Source organism: Artemia sp. Qi Xiang Cuo, chromosome 14, assembly GCF_049724085.1.
Source record: "Artemia sp. Qi Xiang Cuo chromosome 14, ASM4972408v1, whole genome shotgun sequence".
NCBI classification, from domain to species: domain Eukaryota; kingdom Metazoa; phylum Arthropoda; class Branchiopoda; order Anostraca; family Artemiidae; genus Artemia; species Artemia sp. Qi Xiang Cuo.
The window spans coordinates 12,453,178-12,477,759 of record NC_142807.1 but is presented as its reverse complement, the minus strand read 5'-3'; the positions used below and the strand labels follow the sequence as shown (position 1 = coordinate 12,477,759).

The 24,582-nt window shown below is 35.9% G+C and overlaps 1 protein-coding gene across 1 annotated transcript; it reads right to left on the bottom strand.

Moving 5' to 3' along the window:
* Positions 1–6,446: 6,446 nt before the first annotated feature.
* Positions 6,447–7,465, bottom strand: LOC148944145 (uncharacterized). The gene is made up of 2 exons (XM_089100275.1): positions 7,399–7,465; positions 6,447–6,737 (listed from the first exon to the last, which is right to left on the bottom strand). Exons 1-2 carry the CDS (start codon positions 7,408–7,410, stop codon positions 6,504–6,506), a joined length of 246 nt encoding a protein of 81 aa, XP_088956401.1. The 5' UTR covers positions 7,411–7,465; the 3' UTR covers positions 6,447–6,503.
* Positions 7,466–24,582: the final 17,117 nt, after the last annotated feature.

Here is a 24,582-nt window from a genome sequence, read left to right as displayed (position 1 = left end):
TTAAAACCCTTGCCCTGAGGGTTGTGGGGGAGTGTCCTCCTCAATAACATATTGAGGAGTTCATCTGGAAATGAACTACGCTGAACAAAATGACTATCTAAAAATTTTGATTGGATGTTTTGGGGTGAATGATGGGCATGAGGGGGGGGGGTAGCTGCCCTCCAATCACTTTTGACTATTAAAACGGGCACTAGCCCTTTGAAATTCTAATCTAATGAGCCTGTTTTGAAATTTCTACGACAACGCCTTCTATAAAAACCTTATATGCCCCTGGGCATAACTTAAAACCCTTGCCCTGAGGGCGATGGGGGATTGTCTTCCTCAAAAAGATAATTTCTTTTTGGAAATCAACTACTCTAATGAAAATGACCATCTCCAAATTGTGATTGAATGTGTTTGGGGGACTGATGGGCGTGAAGGGGGGGGGGGCTTGCTGCCCTCCAATCACTGTAGACTAATAAAAAGGTTACTAGCCCTTCGAATGTAAAATCGAATGAGCCTGTTTTGAAGTTTCTACGACAGCGCCTTCTATAAAAAACCTTATATGCCCCCAGGCCATTACTTAAAACCCTTGCCCTGAGGGCTCTGAGGGAGTGTCCTCCTCAAAAACATATTTTCTATCTTGAAATCAACTACCCTGAACAAAATGGCTATCTCAAAATTTTGATTGGATATGTTTGAGGAAATGATGGGCGTTGGGCGGGGGGGGGGGTTGTTGCCCTCGAATCACTTTCGACTATTTAAAAGGGCACTAGCCCTTTGAATTTCCAATCGAATGAGTCTGTTTTGGAGTTTCTACGACAACGCCTTCTATAAGAACCTTATATACCCCCGGGGATAACTAAAAACCCTTGCCCTGAGGGCTTTGGTGGAGTATCCTCCTTAAAAATATATTTTTTGTCCGGAAATCAATTACGCTGAACAAAATGGCTATATAAAATTTTGGATTGGATGCGTTGGGAAAAATGATGGGCGTGGAGGGGGGGGCTAATTGCCCTCCAATCACTTTCAACTATTAAAAAGGGCACTAGCCCTTTGAATTTTCAATTGAATGAGCCTGTTTTGAAGTGTCTACGACAACGCCTTCTATAAAAACCTTATACGTCCCCAGGGCGTAATTTAAAACCCTTGCCCTGAGGGTTATGGGGGTGTGTCCTCCTCAAAAACGTATTTTCAATCTGGAAATCAACTACGCTGAACAAAATGGACATCTCAAAATTTTGATTGGATTTGTTTGGGGGAATGATAGGCGTGGGGGGGGGGCTAGTTGCCCTCCAATTACTTTCGACTATTAAAAAGGGCACTAGCCCTTCGAATTTACAATCGAATGAGCCTGTTTTGAAGTTTCTACGACAGCGCCTTCTATAAAAACCTTATATGCCTCCAGGGCATAACTTAAAACCCTTGCTCTGAGGGCTCTGGGGGAATGTCCTCCTCAAAAACCTATTTTCAATCTGGAAATCAACTACGCTGAACAAAATGGCTATCTCAAAATTTTGATTGGATGTGTTTGGGGAAATGGTGGGCGTGGGGGGGGCTAGTTGCCCTCCAATCACTTTCGACAAATCAAATTTGGTCCGTTATAGGCCAAATCAAATTTGGCCTATAACGACGTCATACTGCTCTTGATTTTTTCGCATGGTAAAATAAACTGAAAACTTTATAAACTTGACATATTCTGAATCCTAAGAAAAAGTACTTTCACCTGGTATTTTTAGTTTTTACCTAAAACTTTTATTTCTTTAGTTAACCCCTATTTAATTTTGAAAACAAGGGTTTTTTAATATACTTTTTCTTAATTTTTTCGGTTTTTCAGAAATTGTTGCCTATATAAGTATATTTTTTTATGCTTTTTTTGAATTCTGCTCGTCATTAGGGGTCAAACTTTGTGCCTTTTTCTAAAAAATATTAATTCTTGAGCAACTATTTATTTTTTCTAAATAGCGTCATAGGTTTCAGAAATTATCCTACAATGACCAATTATTATTTTTTTTTTTTTTAGCTGTTAAAAAGAAAATGAAAATGATTCAAACTGCACATCATTCGAACCGTCCGAATGTCCTTTACATGTTGTTAATAAAAACAAAGTCGAGATTGGAATCTGCAAGAATATATAAGCGTTTGAACAAGAACCCCCACCCCCACACACACACAAAAAAAGAACATTTTTTGAATAGTGGTGTTTTACTCTAAATATTTTCAACACAGCCTATAGTTTTTGTTTCACCAAACGACAGATCACTCTTTTGAGTCAAATAATTTATTTACATTCTATACAACTAATATTTCTAACCAGGAAAAAAAAAACAACAAGAGATGCCTCGTTCTGCGATCGCATGCGCGAATTTGGTTTCCACAGCAATAAACAAAGCCGAGCATCTTACATATCGGGTTTTAGTTGCATAAAGTACTTAGCTATAAAAGGCTAATTTCTCCTTTATAGGCTAAAATCGTCAAGCTCTACATTAGTGTGAGTTTTTGCACCCCGATATTCGTTTTAAGCACCTTAGATTACCCCGGCATCCATACTCAAACCAACTGCGGCGGATGTGAGCCACCCCCTTTCTTTTTTGAACGATAGCGAGCCTTGGATCACTGACTATTGCATAAAGTACTGAAAACTACGACATAAAAGGAAAGAATTTGGTATATTTATCTGATCCAACTAAAGGTAAGGATTCCGGCAACAACGATTTTAGGGGGTGTCAGTTGTCTTGCGTGAGGCACACCATGTTGGTACAACTAGTTCTGAAGTATGTAAACAGATAGGAGATGCGTTGGACAGCATTGCTCCGCTTTTCTCGAAGTACAACGAGTCCAGATCGACCATAAAGAATCAAAGCCTCTGGATCAACTATTTAGATCTTATCCGTACCGGAAATGACTATCTTTATGCTGAAAGAGCTGCAGACTAGGGTTCACACTTAAACGCCACAAAAGAGAAGATTTCGATTTTCTTCGCTCCCGGAAACAATAAATACGCCGCAGTTGCGCTTAACTACCTAGAAGAAATGCTACGCCTGCCTGAAGAGTTGCTCGGAAACCCATTCAAGACGACGAGAACAGAGGTGTACAACTTTGTGAAAGGGGATAGATCTCCAAAACCCGTAGCAAATAGTCTGATGAACTTCCGAAACTTTGGCTTCGAAGCCATGAGCTCATATCTCGACGGGACATCCACGAAAGTAAAAATTGGCATAGTACAAACTTTCGCCTCTGTTGCCAAAAAAGGAAAAAAGAAAGAGCCACAAAAAATATTTTGAGAAAACTGAGCTGCTTAAACGAGCTCTGCGTTTTGCAAATTCAACACAAACTTCGTCTCTCTGTGAGCTACTGAAGTACGAGCTACAGCCATATCCGGCTTCTTTTGCAGTATTATCATCATTTTGTAGGGAGCCTCAGCTACGTACTGGTACAAAGTCAACAGCCTTGAACTACATTCTGCAACAGTCTGGCTTGCAGTCATGGCCAAAAATTATTCCACTTTTATACATTTTTGAAGACATATACACTTTTTGAAGACTCTCCTCGATCTGACTAAATAGTTGATGTCATGAGTGTCATAAGGTGTTATAGACCAGAACAAAATGAGGCGCTAGCATATTTTGGAAAAATAGCTTACGATGGGATTCTTAGGAACATACCCGAAGCTTGTCAGTCTATCCATTTGGTTGGTGACAGGTACGACGGTCTTAGTGACGATTGAACCCATGATGACTACTCGTTCAACCTCAAAGAAGTATCTCGCTGTCGAGAAAGAAGAGGAGATCCCAAAGGAAATATGTCCCGCCCGTTCACTTCCTCCAGCAAAGTTGCAACACTCTGGGACGGAATTCTCAGTAGTCGCTCAGCCAAAGGTCGACTCTTGAAAGTTCTTTTCGAGGTCTGGGAGGACAATTTTTTAACCCGTCTGATGGTTCATCTCGCTGGAGGTTTCGAGAGTCGACATAGAGCTGTTACCGTTACGCCCCATGGAAGCTCTGTTGATGACTATCTCTCGTCTTGCCATGAGGGGGCAGACACTCGGATATTATACCACACAGCAGTTGCCGCGAGACGAAAGAGCCCGCTTGTGATAGTACAAGCCAACGATACTGATATCGTCTTACTAGCTGCATACTACTTCCAGTATCTTGCTAGTCTCGGCCTCAAGCAGCTCCAGGCTAAGTTTCCATGCTACTGCATACCTATGTATACGGCAGCATAAAAACTAGGAGTAACATTTTGCAACGCCTTGCCGCTTGTTTACAGCTTGAGTTGATGTGACAACACAAGCTTTCTGTATGTAATTGGAAAGGTCCGCTTTTTTGAGCTGCGAAGTCTTCAGAACTTTGTTGGGGTCTTTAGGTGATGAAGTTCGAGCCCTTGCGGAGAAGCCATCATCCGCGCAAAGTGATGGTTTAGTCAACGTCTGTAAGCAGCTTGTGGTTACAGTGTATGGCAGAAGTGCGACTAACTTTTGTATTCGAGCACTTTTGTACTCAAGATTGAAGGATTTGTGGCGTTTACCACCAACTGATATTTCGTTTGTGCTTCATTTGAAATGATGTATTTTCCAGTCACTGATTTGGATCCAAAGCCACAAGCCCTGTATTGATTTGCCTCAGGCTACCCTTATGGGCTGGAGAACTGAAAATCATGAACTAAATCCAGACCTAGTTTCTTTCATGCCACATCGCTGCATCGCAGCGATGCAGCATCGCTTTCTTTTTGCAACTGTGACAAGACGAAGTGCGGCTCGCACTGCAAATGCTCCAAAATAGGTTTCTGTGACAGCGCATGCAAGTGTGGAGCTGACTCCCAAAAATGCCTACTTTCCGTTGTGTATCAGAACGAGTCTTAAGATGAAGATGAAGAAGAAAAAGAGATTTGAGCTACCTTTCATGCTCAGATTTAAATATTTGATTTTTTATTTGTTTTGATATTAAAATGCTAATGCAGTCGTCTAAACCTTACTTTCAGCTGATCATGACATTTACCGTCTACTACATCAGTGGCCGTTGACCCAAATCTAACCGATTGGATCATTGACCCCTGCTATGCTGGAATTTAAAGAAAAATAGTATTTTAAATCAGCCTTAGTCCCCTCTGCACCACACGTTCAAACGGCTTCACCGCCTTGAGGCTCGTATATGAGCCTACGTAAGCCAGATTGTATCTACTACTACAAAAAAATAACTACTTGCTCAAGAATTAAGATTTTTTGGAAAAGAGGCACATGGTTTGACTCGTAATGACGAGTAGAATTCAAATAAAGCATAAAAAATATACCAAATTCGTGCATTCGATCGCATAACTAGGCATATGTTTTTTTTTTGTTTTTTTTTTCCTGGTTAAAAATATTAGTTCTATACAATGTAAGTACATGATTTGATTAAAAAAAGAGCGATCTATCGTTTGGCGAGATAAAAATCATAGGTTGTCTTCAAGATATTTCGAGTAAAATGCCACTATTCAGAAAATGTTCTTTTTTTTGGGGGGGGGGATTCTCTTGTTCAAACGCTTGTATATTCTTGCAGATTCAATTCTCGACTTTGTTTTTATTAACAACATGTAAAGGACATTTTGAGGGTTCGAATGATGTGCAGTTTGATTCGTTTTCATTTTTTAACAGCAAAAAAAAAAATTTAAAAAAACTTGGTCATTGTGAGCTAATTTCTGAAAGCTATGACGTTATTTAGAAAAAAATAGTTCCTCAAGGATTAATATTTTTTTAAAAAGAGGTACCTGGTTTGACTCTTAATAACGATCAAATTCAAAAAAAATCATAAAAAAATATACTTATGTAAGCGAAAATTTCAGAAAAATCGAAAATACTAAGAAAAAGTATATTTAAAAACTTTGTTTTCAAAATTAAATAAGGGTTAACATAAGACATAAAGGTTGTGGGGAAAAATTAAAAATACCAGGTGAAAGTACTTGCTCTTAGGATTCAGAATATGTCAAGTTTATAAAGTTTTCAGTTTATTTTACCGTGTAAATAAATTCAAGAGCGTCGTTATAGACCAAATTTGACTTTATAGGCTAAAATGACCATGTTCTACACGCGTGCGAACTTGTGCACCCCAATATTCGTTATCAGCACCCCCGATTACCCTTGAATCCACCCTCAAACTAACCGCAGCGAATGTGAGCCACCCCTTGAAAGATAACGGTCCCTGGATCACTGACTACTATGACTATTTGCGGATCTACTGTGACTAGTTATGACTATGACTCCTTGTGACTGCAATTACCTCCGAGTGTGACTGTGACTGCTTGCAGCTGCGACAACTTGTGACTGTGACTACTTGTGACTGCAACTGTGACTACTTGTGACCTTGAATAAGCTTACTTGCGACTTTCTTCTATCTTATTCTTATGTCTGTCAGTGTCAAAACTAAGTTTCTGAATTCCTACTGGTGTACATATGCATGTATATGATATTCGTTTCAAGAACAGTAGTAGACTTTAGACATCGACATTTATTTTAACAATAGAAATTACAAAGAGTTTTAAAAAGTTCACCAGTAGCCAAGTCCACGACCATAGCCATAGCCACCGTAAAAGGGGCTATAAATGCCTCTGTTTAATCCAGTACCGTAGGCTCCATAAAGACCACCATAACCATAGCCAAGTCCAGCGCCATAGCCAAAACCATAGCTTGGAAGGAATGATTCACTTCCTTGAATGTCTGTGGCCTCCTTTTTCTCCTCTGCTGGTGCGCAGAAAGCAACCGCAAAAAGGGCAAGGAAAACCTAAAAAACAAAAATTGATTAGCAACGATGTACATTTTACCAACTTTTCTGTCATAAAAACATAATAAAATAATTTTTCTTGCATTGCGGGCCCTTCAATTTCTTATTAAATTAAAATAAATTAAGGAAAAAGAAACTTGTGCGTTTTCCAAGAAAATAACAGAAATGATCTGATGAAAATAAATTTTTAAGTGGGAAATAACTCACATAAATTATTATGTTTATTACTTGACTATGACAAAGGTTTTATTTTAGCAGCAATTATGTAATTGCTGAAATTATTACCTGTATGCAATAATTATTACTTGTATGAGGTATTATATATATTAATACTTGTATTATTACTTGTATAATTATTACTTGTATGTATAATTATTACTTGAATTATTACTACAGAAATTATTACTTGTATGAGGGGGGTTGCCCCCTCCTCAACACCTCGATCTTCACGCTAAAGTTTTTTAGTAGTTTTGAAAAAGCTTCTTATTGTTCTAATTAAATGACTCTCGTGTTTCAGGAATCGTTATTAAGGAATTGGGACAAAATCCAAAATGCCTATAATTCAAATGGAACTTTGGAAGAAAAAAAAAACAATCGTTTAAGTCAGCAGTTCTGCTTTGCTTTTATAGCACGAAAATCTACTGAGAAAAGATTGACTTACAAATAGTTTCATGATATTTGGTTGTTTCAATAGGCAACTTTCTTAGAAAACAGTTTCAGTTCTGATGTAAACAAAATGCTTCATAGGGACTTTTATTCAAAATCTTTATTCGCCGAGACCTTGAAGTGCACTCAGTTTTTTGCATCTAATGGTCAAAGAACTTGAAAAACAAAATGTGCCTTATTGTGTCGGACAGTTTCATTAAAGATAAAGGAAATGTTCTTCCGGATTACTCAATATGCCTATTGTGTTCATTAACAATTCTGTATTGTTTTGGTATTTCAGAGTGTAACAGTATAGTGTTGCCTATAGTAAAGAGCCATAAGGGCTTCAATGTTTTATTACTCGTATTATTTCTTTCTTTCTTTATTTTTTCCCAGTGGTACTTCATACAGAAGAGGTAATATAAACTTCGAAGGGGAGTCATTTGATTGTAGATAAGAAGTTTTAGAGCTCTTTTTAAGAGTCAAAAGTGATCGGAGGGTATTTAGCCCCCCATGCCCTCTTTTCCCAAAATGCTACCGATCGAAATTTTGAGATATCCATTTTGTTGAAATAGTCCTAAGGTCAAACAACTATGCATCCTGAGTTTAAAAAGACCCCTCCTCAGCCCCCCGGGGCAAGGGATGTAAGCTATTCAAGCTGCCCATTGTTGGATTATTAGGCTTTTATGGAAGGGGTGGTCGTATAAGCTTCGGAGGAGGCTTATTCAATTTGAAATATTGGAAGTACTAGTTCCCTTTTTAAGAGTCTAAAGTGATCGCAGGGCAGCCAGCCCCTCATGCCCTTTTCACCAAAAATGCTTCTGATACAAATTTTGAAATAGACGTTTTGTTCTAAACAATCCAAAGGACTAACACCTATGGTTTTGGGTTAAGCAGCCCCTGCACCTCCCAGCCCCCAGAGCAGGGACTTTAAGTTATGCAAGTTGGTTATTGTTAACATATAAAATCTTTATAGAAGTGGTGGTCGTATTAACTATGAAGGGGGCTTATTTTACTGAAAATAAGAAGTTTAGCGTCATTTATAAGAGTTTAAAGCGATCAGAGGGTAGCCAGCCCCCTCCCTGTGCCCTTTTTCCCAATCAAAATTTTGATATAGCCATTTTGTTCTAAATAGTCCAAAGGGAAAACAATTACGCCTCATGGACTGACAAAACCCCCAGAGCCAGCAGGGGAAGAGCTGTAAATTGTGCTAGATTCCCATTGTTAACATATACGGTTTTTGTGGGAGGGGTGGTTGTATAAGCTTTGGAGGGGCTCGTTCGATTGGAAATCAAAAATTTTAGTGCCATTGTTAAGAGTCAAAAGTTATCGAAGGGGAACCAGCCACCCTCACCCCACGCTATTTTTCTCCGAATGTATCAGATCAAAATTTTGAGATAGCCTTTTTGTTCAAAATAGTTCAAAGGTCAAATAACTATGCCCCCAGGGTTGAAACACCTCCCCCTCCTCCCATGCCCTTTTCAGATGCCTTACCTTCAAAAATATTTGATCAGAATTTTTAAATACACATTATGTTGAAAATTGTCAAAAGGTCAAATAACTATGCCCAGGAGGAAAACAACCCCTCCCCAAAACTTCGGAGAGGGGGGGTGAACAGAATGCAACACACTGCGTGCGTGCTTATTGTTGGAAAGACATATCATCAACATCTAAGGAACAGCTCAATTCAATTTCAATTCAATTCAGTTTATTACAAAATGATATAACACATAACATTAATCCAAGTGGCTGTCCAAAGAAAGATATAAAAGCACTTAATACTGAGCGACAACATATATAAAAAAAAACACTTAACAAACAAAACTCATAACAAACTAACAAACAAACAGAAAATGGAAATAAATATTAATAAATAAACAACCAAATGATAACCAATCTCTAATCTATAAAAAAAAGTCATCTATGAACCAAGACCCAAATGAAAAATTTTTCATTTTTCTCTGAAATAAACCAAGGTGCTCCTCCGCCCGAATGCTCACTTAAAGAGAATTCCAAACCTTACTACATATTAATAAAAAAAAAATTCCGCAATATAAGTTTTTCAAAGAAAAGTAAAGAATCTACCAAGCATGAAACTACGACAAATCAGTATCGATAAATAAATGAATGAATGAATAAATGAGTTGATGTTGACCCCGGTGAAGCCAAAGCTTTTAGTGATTACGAAGTTGACATTTTTATTACGTATATTAATTAAAAAAGAACGTTTTACACAAAATGAGATTTTCAACGAAAAGTAAAGAACTCAATTAAACAAAAATAAGAAAAAATTAGATCAAATAATCTACCAAGCTTGAAACTACCACAAATCAGCATCGATAAATAAATGAAACCCAAAACGAAGAGAAATTACAATAAATAACCGAGTCAAACTCAAAACGAGCAGAAATTAACATAAGTTGGGCGCAAAACCCCTATGCCTTCCCAAGGCCAGAACAAAATTTGCACTTTACTGAAAAAAATATAAATGTTTTTACTTTTATAACTTTAATAAATCAAATAATATTAAAATTTTGATTACTAAATATCAGTATAAGTATATTAAACTGACAATGCATATTCATTTGTATTTTTTCAGTAAAGTGGAAATTTTGTTCTGGCCTTGGGAAGGCATATGGGTTTTGTGCCCAACTTATGTCAATTTCTGCTCGTTTTGAGTTTGAATCGGTTATTTATTACAATTTTTGTTTGTTTTGAGTTTCATTTATTTATCGATGCTGATTTGAGGTATTTTCACGCTTGGTAGATTATTTGATTTTATTTTGTTCATTTTTTGTTTAATGGAGTTCTTTACTTTTCTTTGGAAAACTTATTTTGTGAAAAAAGTTTTTTTTTAATTAATTTGTGTTCGTTTATATTGATATAGTCTTTTCAGGGGAATAGAAAATAACACTTTAAATCTTTTCGTTTTTTAAGACTATATAATTCGGCCTGCTATTTGTATGCTGGAGAAAAATTTTCAGCAATTTTTAACAACATACACCCTTTTAAAAATGTGGACACAAATAGCAATGTTTAATTTAGTTTCATACTTCCTCTAGTTGACCTGAAATGGGAAACTTGATACCATTTGCAAAAAAATCTGTTTACTTTCTTTGATAGCATAGATACACTTACGCTATTTTGATTTGGTAAAAATTTTAAGAGCAAAAGTAGACCAAAAAGTTTGAACATAATACCCTCAGTCGTTCTTGGGATACTGCTGAAATACCTTATTGGGAATTAGCATTACCACAGTGCATTTTGATTTAATCTTAAGGCAACATTTAGTTTTTAAACATAATGGGCAAATGGGTGGGTGGAGGGTGTAGGGTGGGAGTGGAAGGGGGATTAGTTGCCCTCCAATCACTTTCGACTATTAAAAAGGGCATCAGCCCTTTCTATTTTCAGTCGAATGAGCCCTTTTCGAAGTTCCCACGACAACTCATTTGATAGGAAGTGCCCTGGTCTAAACAACAACAACAACAAAAAATATCACTAATCACTAGTAGACTAAGAAGTACCATATTGCGTAGACATATAGCAAATACCATGTTATTTGCTGGGACATATAGCAAATACCATGTTATTCTAACAGAAATATAGGAAATATCATGTTATTCTGCGACGCACTGGTCATTACACTCTTTGTCAGGGAATGACGCAATTTCAAAAGTTCAGTCTACTGGTCTTTACACTCTTTGTCAAGAGGATTTACGCAATTTCAAAGTTCAGTGTCTTTTTTTAGTGGTAAACCAAAACCGATGTCTCTTTTTAGTTGCCAATTATTTTTTGTATATATTCAGGTTTCATATTAGATTCTCCATCAGTTTTGAATAGTTTTATTCGAGATAGCACTACAAGTATTTTTTGTAAGAAACATTTACATAGAAAAAAGGGATAATTCTAAGCAATTTCTGGTGAGTAAAAATATTCTCATTATTATATTAAAAAGAATCGATCGGTAATTTGGGGTTAGAATAAAATGTTGATTTTTTTTTTAATGTATTAATTGTTACAAAAGCTTCCTTTTTTTGAAGTTCGGTTTTTTCCTTACTTATAGCTCGTTATCATGTACTGCTGGAAAATGTATTTCAGTGATATTTTAGATCATAGTAGGCTAATGATGCTTTTCGTCTTTAGAAGAAGAATAAAAAACAATTTAGAATCTATGCTGCTTACGGGGATTGACTGAGCCATGTTAATTAAATTTTCCACTTCTTAAATTTCTATTTATGTCTACATTTGATTGAAATCTGATAGTTTAAAGAGAAAAAAAGGCTGTTATACCAAAGAGTTTTAATAATTTCTGACTAAATTGACTTTAAATTTCACAAAAAATGTTTATAACCGCATGATTAGTAACAATTTTACGCTTGAGTATACAAAGAGGAAGCTCGCTGAAGGAAGTGTCAGTGGCTGGAGAATCTTGAATAAGAAAAACAAATCTGTTCTTATTCTAAAAAATCTAAATTTGTAACAATGAGTATTTTATTTTGATAATAAAGGAAAATAAAACTATTTTCAGTTTTTCTCAGTAGGTAGCTTGCAAGCTTAAAGAGCTATATATATATATATATATATATATATATATATATATATATATATATATATATATATATATATATATATATATATATATATATATATATATATAATGCATTCAAAAACCCTCCCCCCCCCCATTTTTTTAATGTATTAATTGTTACAAAAAGCTTCCTTTTTTTGAGTTTCGGTTTTTTCCTTACTTATAGCTCGTTATCATGTACTGTTGGAAAATGTATTTCAGTGATATTTTAGATCATAGTAGGCTAATGATGCTTTTCGTCTTTAGAAGAAGAATCAATGCAATATATTTATATATAATGGGTTAAAACCATCACCCCCCCATTTCCTCAAAAAATAAACTTTTTTAAAGTAAAAACAAATTTCATAAAACACTAATTAATCTATGATTACCCTTGTATTTTACAGGAAGGATTATATACTGGGGGGGGGGCAGTGAATAATAAAGGCCAACAATCAACAATAACAACCACATTATTTTTAAAAAAAGAAGTTTTTTACAAAAATGTATTTTTATAAAAAAAAATTAATTTATTTCCAAAAAAAAAACTAAAATGCCTTTGTGATAATAGCTAATTTTTTGTCTTTTTTTTTAAAGAAGTAAGGTACGTACAATCAACCCCCTTATGAAAAGAAAGCACTATATGGTGACCCTGCATTAATACAGACCACAAGGGCGTCTGTTATCAAATTCGCTGGAAAAATTACACGCGATCTGGACCATCCATCGAGCACCAAACTTATAGTGACAGAGCCATCTGACCCCCGCGTTAGCTCCATGGCCACTGGAAGAAAGTTGAAAAGAGAATGGACTACTTCATACAATGTCTCAGCTCAGCCTACTGACGATTGTGATCTTGACCTCCTTCAAGTTTAGACAAGGAGTTCAGATATAGAAGTCCAGTCAGAATTTGTAAGTATATACATAATTTTTTTCTATCCCTATTTTCAAAAATAAGACAAAATTTTCTCAGGCGCATAGCTAAAACATGTTTAGGAAAAAAACTGCCTAGTGAAAAAAAATTCCCATCTGACACTGACTCAGGAACGTTAGCTACTATTTCGGTTTGTCTTTAAAGTAAAAGTTTATTGCGAAAAGAAATTTATGGTAATTTCGAAAACAAGCCTCACACCCCTCGAAAATGGCGTCAGATCAAAATGAAAAGTGTACCACTGGAATCAAAATTGTCAAAACCTTGTACAGGGAATTTACAGTCCCTCATCCTGAGAAACAAGTAAAATCACTTTCTTTGCATCGGTAGCACTTATATGTCTCTGTTTTTTTGGTTTTGTGTGTCTTCTCGGGTCTTTTTCAAATATTTATCGCGTGCTAAAAAAACATACGTTATTTTTTATATAGTTAAATTTATTCCTATTTTTATATTATTTTCTTTCTTTTATAAATTCTTCCATATTTAATTTAATTATTTAAATTACATAGACAGGTTTGTGCTATTTCTCAATTGGTTTCACAGTAAATAGTTTATTTCAATAAACACACTTTGAACTTCAAGAGTTGTTTGAAGTTTCTTGAATATCATTTCAAATTTGACTATAGGGCCATTGAAAGAAATATGTTCAGTATAAGTTCAATTCAAGTATTTGAATTATAGCAGAAAAAGGGGACTGCGAATTAAATTTTGAGTATAAAAAGATAAATAGAAAAATAAGGAAAAATATTTTTTTACTTTGAAATAAGTTTTTCTGTATTTAATTAAAACATACAAACAAGACATGTAGGTAACACACTTTAAAAAATCAATTTAACCTAGATTAAAACCATCAATTTTCTGTGTATTTTCTGTAGGGGGGGGGAGCTCTAAAAAAAAGGACACTAACCCCATTACAGTGAAATTTAATTTGGATTTGTTTTTTATAAATTTTTTCTTCTCTCTTACAAAGCATGTAATTATAAAAGTACTAAAAAATACGATGTCACAAGAAACAGGTCAATAATGATTATTGAGAAAGTAACAGCGCCACCAACCGCCAACATATGGAATTCGTGTCCATTAACTGAAGCTGAGGAGCAATTGTTCATACAGCATACTGCGTCAGTTGAACAATGGTCAAATTTCATTGACATTTATAATGAAGAGGCTCAAGCACTCGAATTGGACCCATATTTTGCATTTTTATTTAAAAAAAAAAAATTTGGAATAAAACCATTAATTTTTTCTTTTTTCTTCTTCTTTTAATTGTTCAGGTGGTGGGAAAATGACTATGAGAAATGGACAAAGTTTATTAACTATAAAAAAAATGGTTATTTTACATCAAAAAAAATAAAACTTTTTTTTTATACAGATTAAAAATATAGCACTCCCAGCGGCACCATTGAGTGATGATGCAAGTATATTTACAGAACCATTTCTGTCACCACCAGCAGAGTTCAGGGATGAACCTACACTGGTTCTAGAGAATATGGAGTGGCATGAGGGATTCCTTAATGATGTTTTTGGGGAAATGGTAGCAAGTGTTCATACGTCATACTGCGTCATTCGAACAATTTTAAACGTTAAGTAACATTTATAATTAAGAGTCTCAACACCTCGAATTTGACTCATATTTTGCATTTTTATTTAAAAAAAAATTGGAATAAAACCTATAATTTTTTCTTTTTTATTCTTCTTTTAATTGTTAAGGTGGTGGGACAATGACTATGAGAAATTGACAAAGTTTATTAACTATAAAAAAAAAATGGTTATTTTACATAAAAAATAAAACTTTTTTTTTCTACAGATTAAAAATATAGCACTCCCAGCGACACCATTGAGTGATGATGCAAGTATATTTACAGAACTAATTCTGTCACCACCAGCAGAGTTCAGGGATGAACCTACACCGGTTCTAGAGAATATGGAGTGGCATGAGGGATTCCTTAATGATGTTTTTGGGGAAATGGCCAGCCTGGAGGACTTAACTTGCGATATTGACATGGTTGAGGACCCCGAGTGGGCAGAGATTTCCATGCGGCAACATAGAGGTTGTGTAAAATTTAAGCTTCACCTGTGTAAACACAATAAAAGTTAAACAGAAGAAACGTTCTACAGGCTAAATCTAGTTTATACACAAACACAGTTCCACGTGATAAGGGTTCTCCTACCACTTCCCCCCCCAATTCGGGCCAACAGAATTTGCATGGGTTGCCCATAACGCACATCCCACACTTGTCGAAAATTAAACCGCATAGTAGTAGTAGTAGTAGTAGTAGTACAACAGTAGCTCATTTTTCCGGGGACATTTTTAATCTTAACTTTACAATTAGTGAATTGAGTCCTGAACAAACAGGGTCAGGACATGAAAATAGTGCTACGTCCCCGGAATTGCCTGATTTTTATCTGTTAGAATCTGCTCTAAGCCATTTTCAAACGTACAGGGTAGATTTTAGGCTCCCAGAGGAAAACTCTGGTAGTATTTTAACTGACCCTGTGAAAGTTCTCCAGAGTTATATCGACAGACTTCGAGCACTTATTGAGATTCAGATCCAGAATTAGGGGGGTCGAGGGGGAATAAAATTATCGGTGAATCAAAAAGTTTACTTACAAAAGGGAACATCTGGGTAAGTTTTTTATTTTCATTTTTAGACAGGCAACCAGACTTTCTAACCAGGTCTAAAAGAATTTGAATACAATTTTTTCAACTGGGTAAATAAACTAATTTCAACTTTGGATACGTTTAGCGAGAGGGGAAGTGGGTCCACCATTTTATACATTGAACGCATGGATCTGAATCTCAGTAGATTTAAAAAAAACTTTATTTTAAGGGGAGGGCTAGGTAACAAAATAAAATGCCACCCAGATTTGTCGACTACAGGAGGAGTTCAGGGTTTATATTTTGACACTGGACTGCAATGCTTTAAATTTGCGTTTTTAGCAGCAGCCCATAAGACATTAAAAAATGATTCAACAATGAAAAATCTTGACAGACTTGCACGTAACGGTAGAAAACATTTCCCTAAAGTAAATTTTGATTGTTTAGAGGGAAAGTATCCGGTGTCCTTTAAAGAAATAAGCATATTCGAAAAAGCAAATGAAAATCTTGGGGTGGGGGTAGTTGTTCTCCAGTACGACACTAAATTTATAGATGGGGGGAAAAAAACAAATAAAAAAGGGGTTTTATATTCAGTGAGGACACTGATGATGGAAAATGTTAAAAATTGGGTATGGGATATTTACCAGCCTCCCAAAGATGTAAGTGCTTATGGTAATTTTTTTCCCGTTACGGCGATAAGTCGAATCCTCGCTCGAGGCATTAATAAGGGAGAATGTTTCTAGTGTCCCATTGCTCTCTCCTCATTTAGATCCGAGAGACATATTTCCTGTAAAATGAGCCCTATAAAAATTAACTGAAATACGAGACTTGATAATCCTTTAGGATGAAAAAACACTTTAAACTTTAAACATCTTCAAAAGTATATTTTAAACTCTTAACAAGAGTTTTTAGACTGTGACACAAGACTGGTTGAGGTATCAGACCCATCAAGGCCAAATATAGTCAAGGAACACAAACTAGTTGCGTGCTCCTATGCACATGCCCGTCGCGATACCAACAATACCCTGATATTGGAATAGTTTTTTTTTAACTATGGACGAGGATGAAAGTATGGAAAAGCGCTTGGTTTCTATATTAAAAACAGCAAACAGGGGAATTTCACGAGTATGTCATACCAATTATCCAATAATATTGTCGGATAAAGAGCAATTGGCGTTGGACAAGGGACCGGTCTTTTGGGTGTGTAGGGGTGCCCTTATCCCAAAAAACGCGGTACAGGACAATTATCCCCTTATTGACCCCAATTCAACGGGGAAAAGTAACTTTCGGGGGTGGGCTCACAATTCGTGTAATTTAAAAATTAAACAACAACTTTTTCTACCGGTTTTTATACATAACTCTAACTACGATCTGAAGTTTGTGCTGCCTGCATTGGCACATCTTCAAAGAAATGGAACAGTGGACGACGATGATGATACATGGGTGATAGACAGCTTTACGTACAAAATCATACCTAAATCCGCAGAAAAGTTGCTTGTTTTGGAATTTATGTGAAAATTTGTTGAAGTCGGTGTTGAGTACACGAATAAAATTCACTTTTTAGATTCCTACAGCTTTTTTCCCAATTCATTGAGCGAATTAATTCAAGTGCAGAAAAACGATGACGGCTGCAACGCTTTCCCCCTTCTCAAGCAACAATTTCCAAATGATTTATATGATTTGTTAACGGTCAAGGGCATCTATTTTTCTAAATATTGGGGGTACATGCCAAGAGTCGGCGAGGAGGCTAGTAATCCTCGTATCACACAGGTCGAGAGTCGAATCGGTCTTATTGTAATCTTTAAGGAATATAGTTTTTATAAAAAAGTTTATACCGCGTGAGGATGCATATATGTGCTTGACTGCCGCAAGATATCTATTAGAAGTTATGTGTTAAATTTTTTAGACATTATGTGTGAAAATACGGATAAAATCTATGAGGAGTTTAATCTTGATTTGGGGTATTATTTTTCTTCGCCTCATCTAGTGATGGAACTCATCCTGAAAATTAGTGGGGAAAAAATTGGGCTAATCACTGACATTGATCAGCACCTGTTCATCGAGAGGTCAATGAGAGGGGGTTTTGTTTTTCACGGAGACCGTATCTTGGAAACCGATCCAACGGGGGAGAAGACGGGGACATAATCAAATGCAGTTGTCCTCGATATTAATTCTCTCTACCCCTCGGCCATGTCCCATTATGCACTACCTTGCAGCGACTATAAATGGCTCAATGACCCTCAAGCTCCCCATTTCCCTAACATTGACAGTGGTGTTGAGGAGAATGGACCGGTTGGATGGTTTTTTGAAATTGATGGAAAGATACCAGTCGAGCTTCACGATTCAGTAAAGGATTTTGTTTTCCCGTGTATCAATAGACCTGTGACTAAGGACTCTTTGAGTCCTCGCAATAGGCGTTTAGTCGAGGTGGACGGATTGCATTGGGCGCCTTCAAAACAAAAACTTATTGCTGACCTTCTGCCAAAAAAAAACATAGTTGTAAACCATGTAGCGTTAAAATTGATTTTTAGAAACGGTTTAAAAGTAACAAATGTTCAACGAGCATTCGAGTTTAGTCAAAAACCTTAGGTAAAAACGTTTGTTGACACTTTCGTCAGCACACGTTTTGCAGCACAGACAAAAGCTGAAAAAGAAATTTATACACTCATTTTAAATTCGGCTTTCGGCACAATTTGTGAGAGTGTTCGCAATAGGAATCGTTGTGACGTTGTGACCGATCCAGAACAATGTGCTCGAATCATTGCCGATCCCAATTACACTTCCTTTACAATCATTGGCCCGGACATGGTACTTTTGAATAGGAAAAAAAGACGCATTGTCCTGAATAAAAATATTGCTGCAGGCAGTGCTATCTTGGATATCTCAAAAAAGCTAATCTTGGAATTCTACTAAACTGTGGCTAGGTTATAGTGGGCTGCAAATTGACAAGTAGAGGTCTGAGATGGTTAAAAAGATTCTCTACTGCTCAAAGTAAAAACATCGAATCTAATGGATGATTTGGCACACGGCTACATTATCAGCTCACGAATGGACTTCACCCAGTGGAGTAATGATCTTTACCCTGAGCTAGTAAAACGTCGGGCGCCCAATCAGCTTTTTTTTTAAATCTGAAACGGGTAGCGACCTGATTTCTCGTGGTATGTTTGTAGGTCCGAAGGTGTACTTTATACAGACATACGACGAGGAAATCAAGAAACGTTGCAAAGGAGTACCCACGCGCTATGTGGACAAGAATTTCGAAATGAACATTTATAGGAATTGTATTGTTCAAAATAGAATTCCACGAGCCAAATTGTTGGCAATTCGTTCATTGAACTACAGGAACTATACTGTAAATGTAGAGAAAATAGCCATGAGTTCCATTTCCGACAAGGTCTATTTTTGTCAAGATGGTGTGACCACCCTCCCCCTTGGACACTATTTAACTTCAGACCGGATCGAATGTATTGCCCACAGGGAAAGTCTCGGTTTAAATAAAGTCCTGTAACTAATTTCCTAAAAACCTTTGGGGGGGGGGGGGGGGGCCTCGCGGCCCGGGGGGGGGGGGCCGGCCGCCGCCAGCGTGGGGGGCGCTCCGTCACCAAAAGTTATCTTTTTTTTTGGACTTAGAGCAGATTTTTTTTTTCAAGTGCCATCTCTAATTTAATGGTTTTTTTTTTTCTCTATAAACAAAAAAAAATGTTTCTCTCTCTCTGTACCTATGTAACTGTTGTTGTATTTTTTTTATTATAAATAAATTTAAAAAAGTGTATTTTTTCAATTGCTCTCTCTCTAATTTAATGTTTTTTTTCTCTATAAGCAAAAAAAAAGTGTTTTTTTTTCTCTCTGTGTGGGTACCGATTTAAATGTTGTTGTATTTTTGTATTATGACTTAATTTAAAAAAGTGTTTTTTTTTTTCAATTTTTTTTTTCTTTTGTTTATGTGCATATAATAAAAGAAAAAAAAATATGATTCTTTGTCTTTGTCATTGTCTTTGTCTTCTCCTTGAAGAACAGAGTAGTAGGGAAAAATTATTTAGTCATTAGACAATTAGGGTCTACAGTTAGTTGTCCAGGTGAACTGTTGAAAGGAACATGTATCAATTTAAAACACCATTCAGATCGTTTCTGTGTGGGCCCTCAATGTCGGGCAAAACAACACTCTTAACTAAAATAATTAAAAATTGTGATAAAATGTTTGCGGAAAAGCCGAAAAAATCTACTATTGCTATAGTATTTGGCAGGAGTCATACAATAAAATAAAAGCAATTGCTTCTGCCATGGGATCGATGCAGATACAGTTCATACAGGGACTTGATGTTTTCAACATTATTGAACCAAACTCTTGGCTGATCATTGACGATCTGGCTGAATCTATTGAACAATGGTCTCAGGAAATGCTGCAACTGTTCATTGTTCGCTCTCATCATGAAAAGATTTCCTTTACTGTAGTTCTACACACTATATTGCATCAGATAAAATGTATGCGATCACTTGCATTGATATGCAACTACTATTTTATCTACAAAGCTACTCGTGATTCTATTTCGCGAATACAAATAAATAAACAAATATACATAGGTGCATTGAAATTTATTATCTTGGAATATACACATGCACCAAATACAACCCACGGTTATATCCTATTGGATCTTAATCAAAATACACCCGAGGATCTGCGTGTAGTCACAGATATTTTTGACACTGAAATTACAGAGTATCTCCCGATGAACGCTAAAAACATCTATTAGTAACTGTCATGGCACTGAAGAAACTACATGAAAATAGACATTTTTTTTCAGTTATAAGAACTTCAAAATATCTGCTTGAAAGAGCACTACTCAAACATGGTAATCAAACCTATATCAGCAATATAATATATTAAATTTGTTTAATTTTAAACGAGTTCATTTTTAAACTGCCAGAAGTATTTAAGAAACAGGAAAAGAAACATCGTTCCATTTTACTTACTTTGGCCTCTAAAAAGAAAGTAAATAATTTTAAAAAGAAACGACTTCTTCAGACAGGCGGTAGCTTTTTCACATTTTTACTGCCAATAATTGCAGGACTTGTAAACAGTTTTCTCTAGTGAGAATGGAAAAAACCTATAAATTGACTCCAATAGAACTCGCTCTCTCACCCGTCGAACACTTTGAGGACAATCTGAGTAAATTCCTCGACAATGAAACTATTGATGATGATAAAAAACTGATTTTACTTCAAGATGCACTTCGCCGAGTGGACAAACACTATCGATCAAAGCCCACTGCTGATCCTAAAAAAGAATCTTCTCCTCAAGAATCACCTGCTGCTGCTGCTGTAACACAATTAAAGACGGAGGAATTGTATTAATTTTTTTTGAAATTGTAAATATAATCCCCAAATATTTCCTTTAAAAAATAACACGACTCCTAATCTATCTCTTGGAAAGTGATCAAATTCAAGTTGAGAGCAATGGGGAAAGGATTATAATTCAGGGCAAGAGCTATAATCTACTTGATTTAATGTATGACATGGTTACAAATCGTAAAGGACTATTATCATTTGACACTCGTCTATACAACTTTCTAAATACATTAAACTTCCCCAAAAGTCTTATTGGCAATAGACAAATTCTAAAAAAATTAAATGAACGTGCATCATCATCAACATTAAAAGATAAACTTGAAGAAGAAGAAGATTTTAAATCAATTTTGGAAAATAATAGCACACCACTGATAGCTAGACAAAAGCGAAGACGTATCAAGTCAACGTCTCCACCACCAACAGCAGCCAGTATACAAAGGGTAGCGGACGTTACACAACGTGTTTACATTCAAAATGGCTGAAGTTCTGAAAGGTGTTTATGAAAATATTGGCGAGATGGGGAGTTTAAGTTCCTCCATAACTCTGTACGAAGTTACAGGTGTTCTCCCTAAAAGTGTACAAGACTCTCTATAAAATAAACCAAGTTACACTCTGCATAGAAATCATAGACTTCATGCCAATCAATATCGAAAAACTAAAGCCTTTTACCCATTGCATATAATGCAAGCAGATCTCCTGACTCTAGATGAACTTCAAAGACGTCACAATATACCGTACAAGTACATTCTACTTGCAATCAGTGTTTTTAGTCGCTATGCATGTGCAATTCCATTGCGATCAAAGAGAGGTGTTGAAGTTGCTCAGGCCATTGAAAGTATTCTCGAAAAGGATTCATATAAAAAAATTCAAACGGATCGCGGTAGTGAGTTTGTTAATTCAAATGTTGCAAAAGTACTAGAGAAATATAGTACACTTCTCTATAAAAAACATAGTCCTATAAGAGCAGCATTGGCCTAGCGAGTGATAAAAACTCTTCGACTTTTAATTTCAATATACCGTACATTGAAAAATACGCCAGCTTTTATTAATTATCTAGATAAAATCAGGTTGATTTATAATCAACGACCTCATTGATCATTGTCCAACTCTACACCAACGGAAGTTCATCATTCGGATCATAATACAATTGACACCTTTCTTAAACAATATTCCAATGAATCAAAAGTCAAGAAGAAGAAGAAGAAAAACAAATTCAATGTTGATGATACTGTTCGAATTAATACAACAACTAATGTTTTTGAAAAGGTGAATTACTTGTGGTCCACAGAATTTTTTAAAGTGGCAAAAATCCTAGACACTGCACCCATAACTTATCGCCTGCGTGATACCAAAGATTAAGAGATTCTAGGCGGTTTTTATGATTAAGACTTTCAAAAAGTTAAAAATGACAGTGAAATCTATCAAATTGAAAAAAATATTAAAGACACGTACTAGCAGGGGTAATAAACAGTTACTTGTTCGCTGGCTAGGATAAAACTCTGATTTTGATTATTGGATTGGTGTTTAAGATATTGACAATGCCCAGTGATTTATATGTAACTTTCATGTCAAACTTTTCCTATCCTCTACAATTAATTGAATACGAAAAGTGATTTTTGTACAAAACTCTCCCACCGTCCATATTGAAGGTGCATAGGCCTGGTCTCTTGTCTAATGTCTTATCAAAAATAAAAAGGACATCCTGAGAAAGGGTCGTAAATATGAAATAAAAATACGACCGTTTGATTCAGGTGATGAAGGTGCAATGGCAACTGTTGACTCTAATGAGTAACCTATTGCTAACATACCATACAGGTAATAAAATAACAGGCATGAAATGTTTATATTTATAAAACAAAAAATGGAAAGTCTAAAAAAATGTGGTTTCACTTTCAATTACTAGACGGAACAAAGGATAATTTATATTACCAATCCATTTGAGAATGAAAGAATTTTCCTCAATGAGAATTTACGTGAGTTTTTTGGTTTTAAAAACCGTATTATTAACACAGAAAATTTCAGTGGTAGTGACCATTTTATCTATGAAGACTATGCACCCAGCTTCTCCACAGACACTTGTATATTTCTCTACGCTTCATTTGTGGAAACATCTCGGGATGGTAATTCAAATGTTCCCCTCCTACGAGTTCTTGAACTAAAAACCAATCAAGAACATGTTCTCCACTACAATATTAAGCATCTTCAGTATAGTCCCGTAAACACTTCCTATTTGGAACTCTGTCATTTAACACTAAGAACTGAATTTGGTGATCCAATAGCAATTTCAAACGGCTTAGCAGTGATTACATGTCATTTTCGACCCATTGTCAACGACAACGACGGTACAATAACCTAAAAAATGAACAATAGAAGAATTCCATTTGTCTGTCCCGATATTGACTGTTATGTTGGTGCTTTGAGTCCACGTCAAATAGGCAATGGATTGGACTACTACAAGAGGCGTACTACAATGTCTGGCTATGGTCTTGGTAGCTGGTTTGCTAGGCTATTTAGTTCTTTACTACCCCTTTCCGAGAAATATATTGTGCCTGCTGCGTCGAATTTGGCTGCCTTCACATTACAGCGTTGGGGGTCAACACAGAATTTTAAGGAGAGTGCTAAGGAAAATATTAGATCCTCAGCAAGAACCGTTGATGACCAATTAAAATCTAGACAAAAAGGGGATGGGTTTAAAAGGATGAGTTCTTAACAATCACACATCAGTCTCCTCACAGGTAGGAAGCAAAGCACAACAACAAGGAATTTGATAAATAAAACAACAAGGTTCAATAAGCAGCAGCAGCAAAAGAAGAAAAAGAAAAAGATTGTTAGATCAAAGAAGGATTTCTTCTCTTAAGATGACTTATCTCCCCCACAAAGAATCATATCCATCAATCAGTTCCTCATTGAATTTATTTAATGCTGAAAATTTTGATGTAAGTTTCAAGTATGTATACTATGAGCTATTACACACCCTACAACCCCTCTCTTATAATAAACACTTTCAAAAATTTTACAATGAAGAATATTTCATTGATTTGTATTCGACATTTATTGATTTAAATGTTGTGGTGAAGAAAAAGTCAGATAATACAACTCCAAATTCCGGCGATGGTCTCTCCTATGAAAACTGTATTCTACACAACCTATTCAAACAAATTAATGTATTTGTTAATGGAACTTTGGTGAGCACTAGCAATAATTTATCCAACTATGCAAGCTACATACAATTTATGATGATGACGCCAAAGGCGTACAAGGAGATGAGAGGACAATCATTGGGCTATGAATATCGAACAGGTGTTGATACTGACGGTGAGTTGACTACAGCAGTGACCCAGGAGTATCATCTAGTTGTAAAATTAAATCATGAGATATTCAATATATCCCAATGGCTACCCCCCAATGTCAAGATCGACATAAAGTTGCAGATGGCCCCATCGAATTTCATTTTGAGAAAAACACTTCCTGCAGCACCCGATGCAAATGTTATTATCACATCGGCAATTTTCCACGTTCGAAAACAACAAGTTATGAGCTCTTTTGCATTGGCAGTTGAAAAGCTAATAGCCAATGCTAGAAACATTAAACTTCTTGTCCACAATACAATCACCAATCAACGTCATATTGCCGCCTGGTCTCGTAGCTATAGCGATTCATCATTTATCAATGGAGAAATCCCATTAAAATTGGCTTTGGCCTTTGTGAAGAGTGGCAGTGCCGTTGGATCCTGGACTGAATATCCCCATGATTTTAA